The sequence below is a fragment of the Microcaecilia unicolor genome, chromosome 5, assembly GCF_901765095.1.
Source record: "Microcaecilia unicolor chromosome 5, aMicUni1.1, whole genome shotgun sequence".
Lineage (NCBI taxonomy): Eukaryota > Metazoa > Chordata > Amphibia > Gymnophiona > Siphonopidae > Microcaecilia > Microcaecilia unicolor.
Window position 1 is genome coordinate 118,661,903 of NC_044035.1, and position 20,291 is coordinate 118,682,193.

At 44.7% G+C, this 20,291-nt stretch overlaps 1 protein-coding gene across 1 annotated transcript in view; it reads right to left on the minus strand.

Annotated features, from left to right (window-relative positions):
* Window positions 1–20,291, minus strand: part of KCNMA1 (potassium calcium-activated channel subfamily M alpha 1) — a 1,310,561-nt gene that overhangs the window by 394,415 nt on the left and 895,855 nt on the right. The window contains exons 11-13 of the mRNA XM_030203235.1: window positions 9,623–9,728; window positions 7,324–7,406; window positions 4,870–4,939 (exon numbers count right to left, since the gene is read on the minus strand). Coding sequence (XP_030059095.1) covers window positions 4,870–4,939; window positions 7,324–7,406; window positions 9,623–9,728 — 259 coding nt within the window. The remainder of the gene's footprint in view (window positions 1–4,869; window positions 4,940–7,323; window positions 7,407–9,622; window positions 9,729–20,291) is intronic.

The following is a 20,291-nucleotide window of genomic DNA, read 5'->3' on the forward strand; positions in this document are numbered from 1 at the left end:
CAGGGGAGCCAAAGGTGCCATGGCACCCCCAAAATTTTCTTTTCTGCCTCTCTTGCTCTGAGGTATTCATCCCCTTAGCTCATTCCCCCAGGATGGTGACTCTATCAGCTTTATGCTCAGGGCCATGAGCATCTTCACATGCTCAAGGCCATCCTAATTCTGTCCCCTCCAAAACAGGAAGTTCAGAGGTGGTGGGAGCTGGCAGATCTTGAGCATGCACAGATATTCAAGGTCCCACACCAGCCAGTCACTTGATGCAGCTCTTATACAGTTGATAGAGTTGCCATCCACTGGAAAGCAAGATACAAGAATAAATGCCTGGAAGTGTTAGGGCACTATAGAAGGAGAAAGATGATGGGGGTGGGAGACATTGGACATCATGGGCAGCGCATAAAGAAGAATAGAAGGAGAGAGAAGCTAAAGAGGGGAGGAGAGAGGTGCTGAAGAAGGGAGGGGAAGGGGAGGGGAGGGAAGGAGAGAGATGCTGGAGGGGAAGGGGATGGAAAGAGAGAAATGCTGAATGATATGGGGGGGGTAGGAAAAGAGAATGCTGGAGACCATGGGGTAAGGGAAGGGAGGGCAAAGTAATGCTGGAGACAATGGAGGGAGGTTGAGGGGAGGGGGAGGACAGTAATGCTGGAGACCATGGGGCAGGGGTATGACAGGGAGGGAGGGAGGGAGAGGAATAATAGACACCAAGGGGGATTGAGAGGGAAGGAAGGAGAAAAATGTTGGACATCATCGGGGGGAGGGGGTTATGGGATGGTAGGGATCAGTTGGGGGTGGTGCTGGGGTTGGGGGCAGAACTTGGGCACCCCCAAGCAAAATTGTTTTCTGCTGCCCCTGCTGTATGTATGTATTTTTATTTTATTTTAATTTCTTATATACTGCCTGCAAGTCTCAAAGCTACCAATTCTGTGTACGATCAGACACAGTAGGTAATTTTCTATTGCTCAATTGTACATGCAGTTTTTCCTACAGGTATGTCCTGGGGGGAGGGAGTATGACAATGATGAGTTTGTGCTTGAGGGAGGTAGGGCTATTTCTGGGGAGCAGACTTTAAAGGCAGGGTGGGGTGGGAGGGGATTGAAGCTACTTCTTGGAGGGAGGGGGTCAAAGCTACTTCTGTCTAGAGGGTTGAAAGGAGATCGGGGCTCCTTCTTGTGTTCAAGAGGGGTGGGAGGGAGGACATCAGAGCTAGTTCTGTGTTAGGAGAATGGGAAAAAGAGAATTGGAGCTATTTCTGTGGGAGGAAGAGAATTGGAGCTACTTCTGTGTTGGGAGGGTGGGAGAGAATCAGAGCTCCTTCTTGTGTTAGAAGGGTAGCAGGGAGGGGATCAGAGCTCCTTCTTGTGTCAGGGGTGGGAGGCAGGGGATTGGAGCTATTTCCTCTGTTGAGGGGTGGGATGGAGGGAATTAGGGGCTCTTTCACATGTTGGGGAGTATCGGGAGGGCAAGGCAAGTCAAAGTACCACCACAAACCTTGGTTTGACAGCAGCTATGCTACTAGACTGCTGGTAGCGTAGCTGCACTTACCACTTCCTCTTGAGCTGGCGGTAAGATCGGCTGCACTATCAGCAGTCATGACAACTAGTGCATGGCAATGACCCCTGAACTAGCTGTCATAGCCATCCACACTTCCCCTGCACCTGTTATGTCCAGGATCCATCCCACTCCTATGTTAAGCAGCTAACACAGCACAAAGGCCCTTGTTTTAGCACAGCAGACAGTAGCGTGGGCCTGCACTACTGTCTATCAAGCTGATAAAGCCATATTAGATGCTTAACTTGGCTTAGTAAAAGGACCCCTTTCCTTCTAAGATAAAGAGAAAACACATATTTAAACCTGAGAGGTAACATCACAAGGACAGACTCCATGAAAGACATCTTCTGCTTAGAAAAGAGACAGTGAACAATCTTATACAAAAGATAACATTTTGCAAAATATCCCAGAAAAAGGGTTGTTTCTCACTTGAGAGACCTCAGAAATTAGGAACAGAACACTCTTCCTCTTAGTCTGAGTTATAAAACACTACGTCTGAATTTTAACATTTACAACCAATAAGGTTCCTAACATTTTCTCAGATACAATCTCAGATTGTGAATTCTCCAGGGATAGAAAAATACCTACTTTATCTGAATATACAACACTTTGATAGCTTTTAGGCTTGAAGGCGGTGTACAAAAATTTAAAATACATACATATATAAACAAATAAATAAATAAATAAATATAAAAGTCCCTATGTCCTGAATCTCCTGAATGGTTGACATTTCTAATTCCTGTGTCAAGAATGACAACTTTTGGGTACTGGAAGAAACTGAGCATAGCTAAATTGATTTGAATATGGGAGGCAGTATTGTCCCTTGTAAAGTGCAGAACAAAAAGGCATCTTCTTCTGTGCTTTGAATTTGCTCTTCTTTGCTGCCTTGTAAATTGCATGCATTTAGCCAAATGTCTTTTCAATAATTCCAAACCTAAAATAGGTTCTAAAAATGTAAAGTTTACATCATCAGCATGTTTTGAGATGGGTATAATTCTGGAAATGATTCAGTCCTTCCTTCTTTAATTTTAATGAATCCAATTCACCCATATTATTTTAAAACTGCTCAATCAATGCAGAAAATTGTCTCCAGCATTCCTTATCTTATTCTCCAAAGTTTCCAATTTGATCCTTTTATGTTGGTTAGTTTCGGGTAGCAATTTTCTTTTTTAATTAAGGGCCTGCCATTCAGTTTTGAAATTAATAGTCTTTGAAATATTATAAATATACTGACATATCTCTGTTTTTCCCAGATCTCCCTTTCTATACACTCTTTTAGTTCCAAATCCAGTCTCTATTCAGACAAAAGTCTACCCTTCAGGTCCCACATCAGTACGAAAAGGATGTTCCACCTCTCTGCTTGCTCCTCAGTGGATTTCCATCTCTACAGCCCTTGCCAGTTTAAGCATTTTGGGTTTCAAACCTCTTGCAATGTAGTCTTTAGATATGGAGAACTTGTCAATGGAGGCCACAATCTTGGCAGTGTCATCTGAAGACCTGTGGCCTTCTTTTGTGCTTACAAGTTAAAAACAAAACAAGACCCTGAGAGACAACCATGAGAAGGAAGTTAAGAAGCCACTTGCTACAGACACTGTGGCATCTTTCCTTGTTACCAGTGTTTATATTGCACATATGTCTTGTGAGTTTACATGCCAAAAACCATATTAATGAGTAACCATAATGTAAAATTATATAGAGCAGCTTGTTATTGAAGAATGAAGCACTGAATTATGAGTGACAGCTTTACAAATGAAATAGTGCATAAGGTGTAGTTTAGGCTTTTGAAATAAAGTCCATAGGTGCAGTGGCGTTCCTGGCCTGGATGGCACCTGGGGCGGAGCGCCAATGCGCCCCCCCTCACCGGGTGCAGAGCGCCCCCCCCCCCCGCTAGATGACACCTCCCCCCCCCCGGCGAAATGACACCCCCCAGGTGCACGCCGCTGGGGGGGGGTGTCACGGCGCATGTCTGTTCCTCCGAGTTCGCTAAACTTCGTTCGTTCGCTGCAGCTCCCTCTGCCCCGGAACAGGTTACTTCCTGTTCCGGGGCAGAGGGAGCTGCAGCGAACGAGTGAAGTTTAGCAAACTCGGAGGAGCAGGCGCGTGCCGTGGCACCCCCCCAGCGGCGTGCACCCCGGCCAGACCGCCCCCACCGCCCCCCCCCTTGGTACACCACTGCATAGGTGAATATGCGTGTACTTTACTTTCTGGGCTTATTTGTATGTAATTCCACTGTATGCAATGCCATGCATTAAACATGTTAATGCACATACTTTTGTACTGTTCACAGTGGCTTAGTACATTGAAATCCATGCTTGAATCCCTTTTTGTTGCTCTCATTTTCCAAGAATATAGTTTTCATGGGCTGTTAGCTTTTTAACTGCCCTTTGGCTTATAGCTAATATCCAACATTCTGGCGGCCATTCTATTTAAATATCTTCTGTACACAATCACATGTAGAAAATGTTTATCATTTATCAAACTATAACCACTTAAAACAAGGATTATCTTGTGCGACCTCCTAGAGTATAAACATTTATCACTGCTGCTTTGTAAATATCATAGGTCATGTTATCAGTTGTGGTAACACTACGGTGGCTGGCATTTTGCATTAAACTCCTAGAAATGATGAAGCAGGCCATTATATTACATGATATCTGTGATAATATTCACTGTACCATAATGACAATATGAATCTGTACTCTAGCAAATGTAGCAATAGTAATAATGAAAACTCTATAAGTCACTCTTCTACTATGTGTTAAAAATGTCAGGCTAACTATTGTTATAATTCTTATATGTTAGCTTTCTAGTTTGGATTGGCCAAGAGGAAAGGTTTACTATGAAAAGTATAGGGCTAGATTCTATATATGGCACATGAAAATTCAGTGTGGAAAAAAAATACACCTAGGCATATTCTGTAAAGTATGCCTAAATTTTATAGAAAAGGCTTAAATTTCCACGTGGTATATAGAATAATGACAAGTGCCTCTCCACGCAACCAAATGTAGTTGAGGCCATTTACGTCATGTTTTGCTTGGCATAAATCCTAACACCCAAATTAGGCACAGAATGGGTGTATTCTGTAACAACTATGCGACTTAGAATTTAGGTGCACCACGTTACAGAATACGCTTAGTGAGTTGTGCGTGTAAATCTTCATTAATGCCAATTAGTACTGACAATTGCTTGTTAACTTCCATTTAACATCACTGATTAGCTAGTTAACCAATTAAGTTACACATATTGTTATAGAATACGCTTCGATTTCAACACGCAAATTAAGGCGTCATATATAGAATCCCGGTGATAATATCCTTTTCACTTTACCTTGTTGTGATACTGCAGCATCTGAGTGATGATTCTGATCTTTGGATGATAGTTCTTTATAGAAATAACTCTGCAAAGAGGAGAAATAATATCAAGTATCATAAATTCCTTTCTTACATTCCCAAAAATAGAGAATAGGAGAAACATAGAAGCTTCCTGATTTCTTCCATCAATTTGATCAAACTTCATGCAGTAGGTCAAGTATTTCAGTTTCCCTGCTGGTGTCTACCACAACAAATTTAGATGTACCCAATGGTTAAATTAGCAGGCTGAGAAGCAAGGAAGCCCAGTTCACATCCCACTGTGACTATTTGTGATCTTGGCAAATCGCTTAGGCATCCTCCTACAAAGCTGTGGTAAGTACTAGTGCAGTGGTTCCCAAATCAGGTCTTGGAGGCACCCCAGCCACTCAGGTTTTCAGTATATCTACAATGAATATTCATATATAATCATCTACTGAGTGTATATCTTTCTCTAGTTACAACTAATATCCCTCAGTTTAGTAACTGTTATTATCCAGCCCCATGGAGGAAGTTTTATAAAGGATTTTTCATGTGTCTATGCCAGAATGTGTCTATGAAATACTGGTTTTATAATAACCCCCTGCAGGGCTGCCGAGAGACTGAGCCGGGCCCGGGGCAAGGCCGCCCCCAGAGCCCCACCGCCGCTGCCGCCCCACGCAAGGCCGCCGCCCCCCCGTCCCCCCAATTGCCACTCAGGCCACCAGGCGCTGCAGTCCCTGGTCTCACCCGCCCGCCCTCGGCTCCGTCGACTGTCCGCCACCGGGTCCCCTGCATTCAAATTGGCAGAGCTGCGGCCTCACCTCCCTGTGAAAGCGGCAGATTGCCTCCCTTCGGGCCTTCCCTCCCTGTGTCCCCCCCTCGCGGAAACAAGAAGTCACATCAGATGAGGGCGGGACACAGGGAGGGAAGGCCCGAAGGGAGGTGATTTGCCGCTTTCACAGGGAGGTGAGGCCGTGGCGCTGCCGATTTGAATGCAGAGGGCTCGGTGGCAGATGGTCGACGGAGCCAAGGGCAGGCGGGTGAGACTGGGGACTGCGGGCTCGGGGAATTTTGTCCTCCCTGCCCCCCCTCTCAGTGGCCCTGCCCCCCCCCCCCCCCCCCGTGTACAAGTATGCACAACGAGAAGAACACATGGATTTGTATACAACTCAGGTGTAGGAATTTAGGAATAGACTTTGAGTTTAACACAGATGAAGTTGCAATTTACACACAGTTTTTATAAAATATGAACATTCGTCCGTACTATACGCAAGAAAATTTACACCAGCTCGAACATGCTATTTTAGTGCCAGAAGTTGTAGGCAATGAAATGTAGCACACTTTGCTATGTTATGTTATGCCAGTTCTTATATTCTGCCTATACTTATACAGTTCAAGGACGGATTACAACAATCAAGAGCTGGATCAATCAATCCAGAAATTACAAACAAACAATCTAAACAAACCAATAACATAAACTAAACATTAGACAGACCCGCCTTGCCAAATAAAAAAAGCGTTTAAATGTTTTCTGAATAAAAGATAATGAGTACAAGACCTCAAAGACAATGGAAGCTGATTCTATAAATTAGTTAGCATTGAATATATAGTGAAAGATTTTAAATTCTTAAGCATTGGAAATCTTAGCTGAAAAAGATTACGAGTATTGTATCTGGAAAAAATCCATTGTAACAAGGATACTAAATTCAGCATATAATTAGGAATTCCCCCAGTAAGAATTTTAAAGGTGGTAATGCCTAATTTAAACAGAATTCTCTCAGGAACTAGTAACCAGTGAAGTTTAGAATAATAAGATTGAAGTGACTCAAATCAAGATAATCCAATTGTAAATGGTAAATAAATGATTTAGAACAAATGGCTAATGTAAAATTACAATAATCCAGTACAGTGATTCATGTTTGTGTTATTTCACTTGACCACACACCCTTTTCACTTGAAACCTCGCATGCTCATTACTGAATTAATATGTGCATTTAAATTGCTTAGAAATGACCATAGTAAGCCAATATACAGTTCAAAGCAAAGAAAGGCATTAGGGATGTATGTAGAAAGATTATTTGGTTTGTTTTCAAGCACTTTTGATTCCCCCCCCCCCCCCCTTATTTTCAGACATGTTTTCAGTTCATTTCAAACATTCTGTTTAATAAGATTTTAAATGCACATTAGCATGTTTTAATGTGCATAAATTGATTATACATGTGTTCATTCATAGATTAATACACATTAAATAGATTTTGCACTCACTAAGGGGGTTGTTTACTAAAGCTTAGCTCGAGTTATCTGCAGCAAGGCCCATATGAATAAAATGGGCCATGCTGCAAATAACGTGAGCTAAGCTTTAGTAAACAACCCCATAAAATATTTAAGGCATGCTGTATAATTTGTATTCTGAAGTACAGTACAATTTTAGCTAATGTGAGTCCACAGTTACCTCATAATATTGGAGGCATCTTCTGCATCTGGATCTGCACAATACTTGTTAGCAAGGATTAAACAAGCATCCGCTGACTCTATCTGAAAATTCCCACAATACAAAAAGAGAGTAGAAGAAGATATTAACAATCACTTTTTTTTTTTATTAAAGAAGGTCTAATATTGGACATTTATAAGTATGGTAATGGAATTTTACAAGTCTGGGTGCACTAAAATATCCATACCAAACATGGGTGATTCAATCATCATCATGTAATATAGATGCAGGGCTTTTTTTGAGGGGGTACTTTGGGGTACTAAGTACCAGCACCTTTTCCATTGTCTGCTAAAATTGACCCCAAGTTTTAATGAAAGAGCTGCCTTGTCATAGATTCTGTGACTGGTTGTAGGGGGCCTGGCCATTGTGGGGTGGGTCCTTCAGTGATCACCCCAACCCTGAAGGGTGGCCTGGAATTTGGAGTACCGGCACCTTTTTTGCTTGAAAAAACACACTGTATAGATGTAATAAACTACTAAATGCTGATAGTTGACTCTCTTGTTTGTTATGAATATTTGATATTTATGATTTGAATGGTTGCTATTTCTTTTTTTGATGCACCAAAACACTAACATTCAGGGGCCCTTTTTCAAAGCTGCGGTAAAAAGTGATCTTAGCTCGTCCTTACACAGGTTTTTTTTCCATGCTCTAAGGCCACTTTTTCTCCAGCTGGAGAATGGCCAATTTTAAAATTTTAAGAAGCACAAGAAGCCTTCAAGGATAGGGGGTGTCAGATCAGTGCTTTATTAAACAGACCCAACACGGTCTGTGTTTCGGCGAAACCGCCTGCTTCAGGGATCCAGTGCAGAGGAAATCGTCAAATGTATCAAACAATCAGTGGTGAAATACAGTTTTGCTATGAAAACTAAACAGATCTTGAAACAACAAAGACGACTGAAAATGGTGTGGAGCACAGGAAAATGGTGAAGGCACTCCCGCTGTGGCAAGCGGTGTTTTGTTAGTTGAAGTCTTGACTGCGCAGGAGCACCTTCAGTATTTTCCTGTGCTTTGCGCCATTTCTCAGGCATCTTTGTTGTTTCGAGACCTGTTCCGTTTTCATAGAAAGACTGTATTTCATCACTGATTGTCTGATACATTTGGTGACTTCCTCTGCGGTTTCGCCAAAACACAGACCATGTCAGGTCTGTTTAAAAAAGCACTGATTTGATGCGCCCTGTTCTTGAAGGCTCCTTGTGCTTTTTTGGCTTCTTGCTCTGTTTGGGTGTGCTTTGGATTCACTCTCCTACATTTTCAAGTTTCAATTTTTGACATTAATGGCCGCGTGCTCATCTTGCTATCATGCACATGGTCCTTTACTGCCATCCATTTTGTAGGCAGTATGTGCTCATGTGTTAATCACGTACTAGTCAGTTAGGGCCCCTTTTACCATGCTGCAGCAAAAGGGGGCTGGTGCTGGCATCGGCGTATGTGTACTGCAGCTAGTAAAAAGGAAGTCTCACTTTCCTACATGAAATGGCTGTGCGGCAAGTACAGCACTTGCCGCACTGCCGTTTCTGGGGGGAGCCCTTACCACCACCACCCATTGAGGTGGCAGTAAGGGCTCCCGCGTTAACCTGGCAGCAACCAGGCAGCAAGTGGCATTGCCTGATTACCGCCAGGTACACTCCGGCGCTACAAAAATAAATACATTTTTGTAGCACCGGAAATGACAGTGGCGCTAGGGGTGGGAAATACCATTGGGCTGCTGTGGTAGTCCAGAGATACTTCCTGTATAGCGAGCAGTAAGCCCATGTTTGTGCAGCGCTGCATACGGTTTGTAGCGCTATAGAAATGCTAAATAGTAGTAGTAGTAGTAGGCTTACTGCTGCTTAGTAAAAGGAGCCCTTAATGCGCAGTAATGTGGATATGTTAACTGATTAGCGCACAGATGCCCACTCTCCACCCCTAGACAAGCCCCTTCGGCCAAAAAATAAAATGTATTTTTTAGAGGGTAGATAGCATACACACGTTGGGATTTACCATGGGATGCTTCAGCATGCTCCACAGTAAGCCGTTTTAAGCTATAGTAAGCACATACTAGTGCTTACTGCAGCTTAGTAAAAGGACCTTTCAGAATCTAAATCCATCATATGTGGTAGGCAATCATTTTTGACAAATAAGTTATTGACACTGGAATTTATGGGTAAATATGCACAATGGCATATAACAGAAAATTAGATACACTATGGTTGTCAGTATATTGCTTATTCTGCTGAGGTCAGTAATGGACAGTACAATGAATGCAATAAAGTCACTTTACCTTTACTCTTGCCAGGTCATGTGGATTAAGAACCGATCCCTGATAAAATTCCACCTGAGTAAAGTGCCGCTTAAACAAAGCTTCCAGCTCAAGGTTTGGAGAAATACTGTATTCAAAAGTTAAGAAAGGATTAGAATACTCTTTATAAAATGACATTTCTATGAATGATAGATTGGATTCCTAGTTAATAGTCTGCTAGTATAACCTAACATATTGCAAGACTTGAGATATGAGACAGGAGACAATCGAAACTCTGTCTGCACCTGGAACTGATCATTACTTTGCTAAAGTCATTATTGCCTGAACAGTCTAGATGTACAAAACATATTCTCATAGACATAAGGGGGATAATTCTATAAGGAGCTGCCTAGTTTTAGGTGGTATGAATACACGTAAATGGCAGTATTCTAATAATGTACATATGCAAGTGACCTCTTACAGAATACCAACTAGCAGAAAAGTATGCACCATCCCCCTAATTCTATAAAAGTCAACAAATGTTGTGCGTACAAATTTGGGCATGTGCAATTTAATAGGATAACAAGCAAATGTACACCAATAATTGGCTTAACAAGCAATTATTGGCACTAATTAGATTTAATTGGAATTTGTGTATGTAAATTTAGGCACAATCTGAAAAGGGGTGTGTGGAAATGAGACATGGGTGTAACGGGGACATTCCTAAAAGAAATGCACATTGTTATAGAATAACGGGGATACGCACCCAATGTAGGCACATACATTTGCACCACATTTCAGTTGGTGCAAATGGCCGCGCCTAAAGTTAAGTGCGATTCCTGGGGGTAAGCCCTATTCCATAAACCGCACCTAAGTTTTAAGTGCAGCTTTCAGAATAGTGCTTTTTTGGCGCTGATATTTTTGGCGCTATATACAGAGAGATTCTAGCTCCATATTTTAATGGTGCATATATTTTGCGGTTGGCATATGGTAAGGGCAGAGATTTGGCAGAGCACACAGATATCCACGAAAAGTATATACTACTATAATTTTTGTGTCTTCTTGCTAATATCTAGGTCCAAGCATTTATTTCAGGTCTAGGACTGGTCTAGGTTATCATGCCTTAAATATAAGCATGTTCTCTGCCACTTGCCTTAGGATTCTATAAAGAAAAGTAGACCCTACTCCTTTAATGTTTAGCAAGCTGCCTAAATGTAAACACCATTTGCATTCTTAAATTTATAGAATACTGCCATCCATGTGGGTACATGAACACTTACAGGTGCAAATAGCAGTATTTCTCCTAAAAGCTATGAGTATGCATTTAAATGGCATAGCACATAATTGTTAGAGGGGTGTCCTCAGGGGAAGGCTAAGAGTGAGGTATAATTGAGGCCACTATCTATGTGAGCAAATTACAAAATATAGGGCCCTTTTACTAAGGCACGTAGGCGCCTACATGCATCCAACGCATGTCAGATTGGAACTACCACCCAGCTACCGCATGCCCTGAGAGGTAATTCTATTTTCTACTATGTGGCGCTAACCGGCCGCTAATCGGCAATGTATGTGCACTGACAATTACCACCTCATTAATGTGTGAGACGTTACCACTGGTGGCAGTAAGGTCTCAGGCCCAAAATGGATGCATGCTCGTTTTTATTTTGCCACACGTCCATTTTCGGTCACAAACAAAACAGGCTTTTTTTTGCAGGCGCACTGAAAAATGGATCTGTGCGTGTCCAATAAGTGCGTCTACACCAGCACAGGCCATTTTTCAGCATGCCTTAGTAAAAGGGCCCCATAATAAGTTGAATGTGTGAATGCTGCATTTAAGCACTCACATTTACATGAACCACAGAGCTGTCGTAAATGTGCGTGCCTACATTTTGGCACACTAATGTTGGTTTACACTAGTATTCTGTAAGGACACTTAGGTATCTAACCTGCGTATTTTCAAAGGAGAAGGGCGGCCATCTTCCGACACAAATCGGGAGAAGGGCGCTGTAGGATAATTGCACAGATAATAAATTACCTGTGTCCAGGTTCCCCTAAGCAGAACTATCTGCAAGCAAATAATCCTGAATTAGGTCTAGGGGTGGGAACCTTGGAACCTAGCCAAATACTTCCGTTAGAAAGAACTGTAGCTGAGACTGTAGGCTGAGATATATATATTAGATTTATTATTGTATGTCAGGTAAGAAAATAGAGCTAAGGTATACAAAATAGAACTCTGCAAGCTTTGGCTGATTACAAGATTACTGGCTGATAAAAATTACACTCATACGTCACACTACTAAACAACTAATTCTTATTGGTTACCAGGTAAAATTACACCACTGATCAGTCACACTATGTTACGAGGTAGTACAGTTATTAGCAGCTTCTCCTAATCACAAGTACGACAGCACCAGCCTTCTGCTCAGGTAAATACCACTAACTAGCCCCCGACTAGTAGGAAATGAATCTCCGTGTTTCTCACCAGACCTCAGGGTTGTGTCTCTTGGGAGCTGGCACGGGACACCTCACAGACTCAAGCTGGATTCACAGCGAGTCTCAGTCGCAGCTGGAAGGGAACTCTGCAGCAGATAAGGAGGTCACAGGTCACGCAGGGCAGGTACAGCTGAACCACGATACTTTCCTCCAGATACACAGTTCATCAGTTGGTGGACCTTATTAGGTCTCACTGGTCTTCTTTTCACCTCCACCTTCTTCCAAGGCTTCTTACTAACTCCTCTCTCGTTGTTCCCACTCTCCTCAGTCCTCTTGGTCCGGTGGCCGCAGGAACCAAACTGGATCTTCCTTGGTTCACTGCGTGGCAAGAACAGTTCGTTGTTCTTGACCTTCAAGTTGTTACATTTTGGTATGCATTTTCTGTTTCTCACCCGCCTTGCTGGAGCCAGCCTCTCAGGGAGATAAGGGGGCCTGCTTTGCCCACAGCATGTCCTTGGTGTTGAGCTTCTGCTGTAATTTTCCACAAGCTGCAAAGCTGTTACTTGCTGACACAGAGATGTGCGGGTCAGAGTTTACAGTCTCCATTTGCTGTCATAGGATTATACAGGCCAAGGCCCGCAAGGTGAGACACACAGGGAAATACTCCTACAGCGCCCTTCTCCTAATGGCTGCCAAATCGGTATAATCGAAAGCCGATTTTGGCCGCCCTCAACTGCAGTCTGTCGCAGGAGCGGCAAAAGTTTAAGGGGGCATGTCGGAGGCATAGCGAAGGCGGGACTGGGGCATGGTTAAGAGATGGCCGTCCTCTGCCGATAATGGAAAAAAAAAGGGCGGCCCTGATGAGCATTTGGCCGACTTTACTTGGTCCATTTATTTTCAGGACCAAGCTTCAAAAAGGTGCCCAAACTGTCCAGATGACCACCGGAGGGAATCAGGGATGACCTCCCCATGCTCCCCCAGTGGTCACCAACCCCCTCCCACCCTAAAAAAAAAAACTTTAAAAACATTTTTTTGCCAGCCTGTATGCCAGCCTCAAATGTCAAACCCAGCTCCATGACAGCAGTATGCAGGTCCCTTGAGCAGTTTTAGTGGGTGCAGTGCACTTCAGGTAGGCAGACTCAGGCCCACCCCCCTACCTGTTACACTTGTGGTGGCAAATGGGAGCCCTCCAAAACCCACCCGAAACCCACTGTACCCACATGTAGGTGCCCCCCTTCACCCATAAGGGCTATGGTAGTGGTGCACAGTTGTGGGGAGTGGGTTTTGGGGAGATTTGGGGGCTCAGCACCCAAGGTAAGGGAGCAGTGCACCTGGGAGAAATTAATGAAGTCCACTGCAGTGCCCCCTAGGGCGCCCAGTTGGTTTCCTGGTATGTGAGGGGGACCAGCGCAGTACAAATGCTGGCTCCTCCCACGACCAAATAGCTTGGATTTGGCCGGTTTTGAGATGGCCGGCCTCGGTTTCCATTATCGGCGAAAAGCGAGGCTGGCCATCTCTAAGTCCGGCGATCTCAACATTTAGGTCGACCATCTCTAAGGTTGACCTAAATGTTGAGATTTGGCCAGCCCCAATCGTATTATCGAAACGAAATATGGGCGCCCATCTTGTTCGATAATACGGTTGGCTCCGCCACTTCCTGGGGCCGTCCCCGGAAATGGGTGCCCATAGTCTGCATTATTAGGCTGCTTAAACGGAAATGTCCAGTTATAAAGTTGCCTCCCTGCTTTTCTTGATAGAATATCTTAAATTAGGCACCAGCTTAGACTCTTACCCTAGACACTATCCCCGGGATTCTTTATATGGTGCCTTAATTTCTGCATGAAAATCAAAATGTATTCTATAACAATGCATATAACTTAATTGGTTAACTAGCTAATCACTGCTGTTAAATGGTCATTAACAATCCATTATCAGCACAAATTGCTATTAATTAAGATTTACACACACAACTTGCTAAGTGTATTCTGCAACTTGGTGCACCTAAATTCTAAGTCACAGAGTTAAAAAGCGGGCATGGCCCCCTCCGAAGGGACACCACCTTGTAAGTGGTGGAGGGGCTTCCGTGTTTCAATGACTCAGAGGGCTATGCTGAAGGGTTACCCATATCAGACAGGCCTCTGAGGAGAAACCAGACAAAGAGTGTCCCAAACTGGAGGATCCAAGATGGCATCGAGGGAGGATGTACGTTAGTTGAGTTCCCGTTTTACACCAGAATACCTGAAGAAGTAGGCGCGCTCCCCAGAGAATGGGGAAGAAGAAAGGCAAAGCCGTGGTGTTGCCCTCCTCGAACACGGCTGGGGTTCCCACCACTTCTCAGTCTACTTTGGAGAGATTCGGGGTCATAACGTTGGGGATATCAGTTCCTGCTTCGGGGAACAGCAAGGCTTTATTGCCGAATCTCAGTGGAGAGGGAGTGACTTTGAGTCCCCCCTGATGGCATGACCTCTCCAAGACCCGGAAACAGTAATGTTTCGCTATGGAGGTCGACAGTGGAAATGCCCGAAGTGGGTTAGGATTTTCACGCGATCCGAGGAGGTCCTGGCGCAACATTGACTCCGGATAATAAACCAACTGGGGGATCGGAGAGTGAGCTCTGCCCCCGAAGATATCTGGAGCAGTTTCTGTGGAGAAATTGGACCTGGTGAAGCCAAACAATGTCACAATGGACGCACTATGGGAAGTGCTGCAGAGTGTGAATAACTCTCTTCTTCAGATGTCAAAAATTTTTTAGGAATAAATATGTGATTATATCAATACTTATCTAACAAAGTGGAAGTCCAAGATAAAAAAATAAAGACTTTGATTTCAGAAATGATTTCTCTATGAAAATCAGTTAATCTGGTAATGAAGGACAATTTATGTTTCTTGTAAAAAATTGGAACTTCTGGAGAACCAATTAAGGAAAAATAACTTGAGAAAGATAAATTTTCCTAAAATACCCTGTATATAGAGTTATATTATTAGTGACTTTTGCCTTTGATTTAGATAGGAACAATGTTTTGAAATTGTATTTCTGACATATGGCCTATAGTTTTTTTGGGTTCAAAGATAAATATATTTCCTGACATATCAAGGGAATTGCAGACTAGGAGGTGTGAACTCTTGGCTTTTAAGCCAAGAATCATTGCCTTAGGTGGGACCTTCCTAGAGCGATTCCCTTGTAAGTGTTTTATTTCCTGATTACTTATTTGTTGAACCCAGGAAATTACAAGAGTTTGTGGAGTTAAAAGAACAGATGAAGCAACTTCCTTTAAGTTACCACTGTACCGGCTGCAATTACCGATTAACCTTCCTCCCTCAGAAAATATGAATTGTAAGATTAACCATTCCGTGTTTTTCTTATTTTCTTTGCGATTGTTTTTCTGAACTTGGATCGCCCAATTGTGGACAATAATGTGGACTAACAAAGATGATATTTTTCCTTAATGTTTGTTTTAATTGATATTTTCTCTTTTCTTTCCCATTTATGTATTGGACATAAATATAAAATGAATAAATAAAATAATTCAAAAAAAAAAAAAAAGTGGGCATGGCCATGGGCATGGGTGTTTCTAAAATCTATGTATGTTGTTATAGAATACACCTGCTCTGCATCTAATTTAGGCATCAGGATTTACGTCAAGTAAAACATGGCATAAATGGCCGCAACCAAATGTGGTCACATGGAAATTTTATATACCAAATGGAAATTTGAGCCTATTCTATAAAATGCAGCCATATTTTAGAGAATACTCCTAGCTGTATTTTTTTTCTGCATAGACTTTTCAGGCGCCATATTGTGATAAAGTCACCTCCAGGATAGTTGGGTTAAGGCAGGTTCAGTCTGAAATACAAGTCCCAGAAGGCATTGCAGGCAAGGAGCCAGAGGGGGAGATGAAGAACCCGGACTGGACTCCTAGCTGCAATCGGGGAAGACATGGGTGTAAGCTGGCAGGTTGTGTAGAGTGGCTGCCATTAGGTGGAAAGAGAGTTGGGAAACCCTGTGTGCAGGAGCTCATCATTGGTCTCATTAGTCTAATGCTTAACTCAGCTGGTTTAGGTGTGAGGAAGCTAATGGAAGGAGAATGATTGGTTGTGGTAGCTGAAGCCAGGGATTGATTAGGCAGGTGGGAAGGAGTCCCAGCAGTTCAGTTCAGGAGAGAGAAGCAGAAGGAGAGAAGCAGTTGTAGGCTCTTACGTCTGTGCTTTCCTCGCCCTCTGGTGGCCAGAACAGGTGGCTGCTATGGACCATCACCCATTCCAGATTTTAGCTGAGTCCGGTCCGGATCTTCCAGGCTGCCAGGTTTGCTTGCTTGGATTGAGCCTGCACAGCCACCATAGCTTCCTGGTGATTGCTGCAGCTGAGTCTTTCCTGTCTGGGCTTATTAGCCATTTTGAAACTCTCTGGCTTTGCCTTTGCATTGCGTCTTAGGCCCTGGTCGTGGGTGCTTGTGCACTTCTGCCTGAGAGACTTTGTCTGGACCTGTTTCTGTGTTTGCTGGTTTCCTGCCTTTTGAACCTTGCCTGATCCTGGACTTTGCTTTGCTTGCCACCTGCCTTTTGAACCTTGGCCTGGACCTGTCTTCTGCTTGCTGGCTGACCGCCAGAGACCTAGCCTGGATTTGCCGGTATGTCTGTTCTGCCTTGCTTCTGGTGTGGGGTGGTTTTGCCTGCCACTGCTGCTCCTCGGCAGTGGCCCAAGGGATCACAAACCCAGTTCCTGTTTAGTGAACGTGACAGAATGCAAAGGCCATGAGCTCGGTAAGATCACCCTACCAGCTGGGGTTCCAGCCTATGACTTTTTCTTCTGTTGACAATCTGGGTCTCTGCCCGAATGCGGTGCCTAGTGCCAGTTCGGAGTCCGGTCTCGACCCAGTTTCAGACCTTTATTTTTGGATAGGGCTCCAGGAATACCGTGATAAACTTTTGTCTGAGCCTGCCTTGAAGAATACTCCTGAAGCTGCAGCTGAGAGAAGGCGTGTCGGCTTGCTAGGGGTCCTTAATTACCCAGTTTCTGCTATTGATCCTTCCATCACGCTCCATGAGTACCACCACAGACTTCTCTCTGATTACACCCTGTGGTATACTCCTGAAGCTGACGCTGAAAGACAGCGTCAGGCTCGCCTGCTGCCTCTGTGGAGCCCCGGTGCAGTTCCTGAGTTCATGCTGAGTTCCAGCCCAGTGCCTGAGCCTGCTCTGAGTTCCAGCCAAGCGCCGGAGTCTGCTCTGAGTTTCAGTCAAGCTTCTGAGCCTGTCCTGAGTTCCAGCCAAGAGGTTCCTGAGCCTGCTCTGCGTTCCAGCCAAGCGCCGGAGTCTGCTCTGAGTTCCAGTCAAGTTTCTGAGCCTGTCCTGAGTTCCAGCCAAGCTTCTGAGCCTGCCCTGAGTTCCAGCCAAGATGTTCCTGAGCCTGCTCTGAGTTCCAGCCAAGCTGCTGAGTCTATGCTGGGTTCCAGTTCCTGCCCAGCTGCTGAGTCCATGGTGAGTTTCAGTTCCAGCCAAGTTTCTGAGCCTGTTTTGAGTTCCAGCCCAGATGAGCCTGAGTACATAAGTACATAAGTAGTGCCATACTGGGAAAGACCAAAGGTCCATCTAGCCCAGCATCCTGTCACCGACAGTGGCCAATCCAGGTCAAGGGCACCTGGCACGCTCCCCAAACGTAAAAACATTCCAGACAAGTTATACCTAAAAATGCGGAATTTTTCCAAGTCCATTTAATAGCGGTCTATGGACTTGTCCTTTAGGAATCTATCTAACCCCTTTTTAAACTCCGTCAAGCTAACCGCCCGTACCACGTTCTCCGGCAACGAATTCCAGAGTCTAATTACACGTTGGGTGAAGAAAAAGTTTCTCCGATTCGTTTTAAATTTACCACACTGTAGCTTCAACTCATGCCCTCTAGTCCTAGTATTTTTGGATAGCGTGAACAGTCGCTTCACATCCACCCGATCCATTCCACTCATTATTTTATACACTTCTATCATATCTCCCCTCAGCCGTCTCTTCTCCAAGCTGAAAAGCCCTAGCCTTCTCAGCCTCTCTTCATAGGAAAGTCGTCCCATCCCCACTATCATTTTCGTCGCCCTTCGCTGTACCTTTTCCAATTCTACTATATCTTTTTTGAGATACGGAGACCAGTACTGAACACAATACTCCAGGTGCGGTCGCACCATGGAGCGATACAATGGCATTATAACATCCGCACACCTGGACTCCATACCCTTCCTAATAACACCCAACATTCTATTCGCTTTCCTAGCCGCAGCAGCACACTGAGCAGAAGGTTTCAGCGTATCATCGACGACGACACCCAGATCCCTTTCTTGATCCGTAACTCCTAACGCGGAACCTTGCAAGACGTAGCTATAATTCGGGTTCCTCTTACCCACATGCATCACTTTGCACTTGTCAACATTGAACTTCATCTGCCACTTGCACGCCCATTCTCCCAGTCTCGCAAGGTCCTCCTGTAATCGTTCACATTCCTCCTGCGACTTGACGACCCTGAATAATTTTGTGTCATCGGCGAATTTAATTACCTCACTAGTTATTCCCATCTCTAGGTCATTTATAAATACATTAAAAAGCAACGGACCCAGCACAGACCCCTGCGGGACTCCACTAACTACCCTCCTCCACTGAGAATACTGGCCACGCAATCTTACTCTCTGCTTCCTATCTTTCAACCAGTTCTTAATCCATAATAATAAAGTCTGCTCTGAGATCCTGCCAAGTGCCGGAGTTTGCACTGAGTTCCAGCCAAGTGCCTGAGCCTGCTCTGAGATCTTGCCAAGCGCCGGAGTCTGCTCTGAGTTCCAGTCAAGCTTCTGAGCCTGCCCTGAGTTCCAGCCAGGCTTCTGAGCCTGCCCTGAGTTCCAGCCAAGAGGTTCCAGAGTCTGCGTTGAATCCCAGCCAAGTGCTTGAGCCTGCTCTGAGTTCCAGTCAACTGCCTGAGTCTGTTTTGAATCCCAACCCAGAGGATGGTGAGTCTGTTCCGAGTTTGAGCTTCAGCCCTGCTGTTCCGGAGTCCGCTCCGAGGTGGAGTTCCAGCCCAGCTGTTCCTGAGTCCACTCTGAGGTTGAGTTCCAGCCAAGTGGTGCCTGAGTCTGCTTCGAGGTCCAGTCCTGAGAGCGGTCCGAGGGTCAGCTTTGATGCCTGTCCGGATGTCAGTCTTGACTCTGGTTCCATCTTCAGCCAAGTTACCCCTGGTCATGCTTTGAGGCTCCTCCGTAGATTCCACCATTGCTACCCGTGGAGACCTGAATTCCCCGTAGAGGTAGGGGGGGGGAATTGAGGAGGAGGTACTGTTACGTCTCTGCTTTCCTCACCCTCTGGTGGCCAGAACAGGTGGCTGCTATGGACCATCACCCATTCCAGATTTTAGCTGAGTCCGGTCCGGATCTTCCAGGCTGCCAGGTTTGCTTGCTTGGATTGAGCCTGCACAGCCACCATAGCTTCCTGGTGATTGCTGCAGCTGAGTCTTTCCTGTCTGGGCTTATTAGCCATTTTGAAACTCTCTGGCTTTGCCTTTGCATTGCGTCTTAGGCCCTGGTCGTGGGTGCTTGTGCACTTCTGCCTGAGAGACTTTGTCTGGACCTGTTTCTGTGTTTGCTGGTTTCCTGCCTTTTGAACCTTGCCTGATCCTGGACTTTGCTTTGCTTGCCACCTGCCTTTTGAACCTTGGCCTGGACCTGTCTTCTGCTTGCTGGCTGACCGCCAGAGACCTAGCCTGGATTTGCCGGTATGTCTGTTCTGCCTTGCTTCTGGTGTGGGGTGGTTTTGCCTGCCACTGCTGCTCCTCGGCAGTGGCCCAAGGGATCACAAACCCAGTTCCTGTTTAGTGAACGTGACATAGGCTGAAAACCCTTGGGCAAGGAGGTCCCTAAAGTATTTGCAGGCTGAAAACCCTTGGGCAGGGAGGTCCCTAAAGTACTGAAGCAGGCTGAAATTGCTTGGGTGAGAGGAAGTCCCAAAAGTAGTGAATTCACTGTGAAGCTGATGCAGGGGAAAACCCTTGGGTAGAAGGAGTCCCTAAAATATTGAACTCTCCTGAAGGTAAAGAGGATAGAAGGTAGAGAATGCTGCTTGGTGACTGAGCTGTGATGATGAACTGAAGGAACTGTTTGTCTTGGGAGTTGGATTGCTGTTTGTTGTGCACTGGATGAAGAGCCCAGACTGGAGCCTGTGGGCCTGTTTTGAATCCTGGTATGTGCTATGCTGCTGTTGGAACTGTGTACTAGAAACCTGCATGGAATAAAAGTCCTTATGATTGAAGTTACTG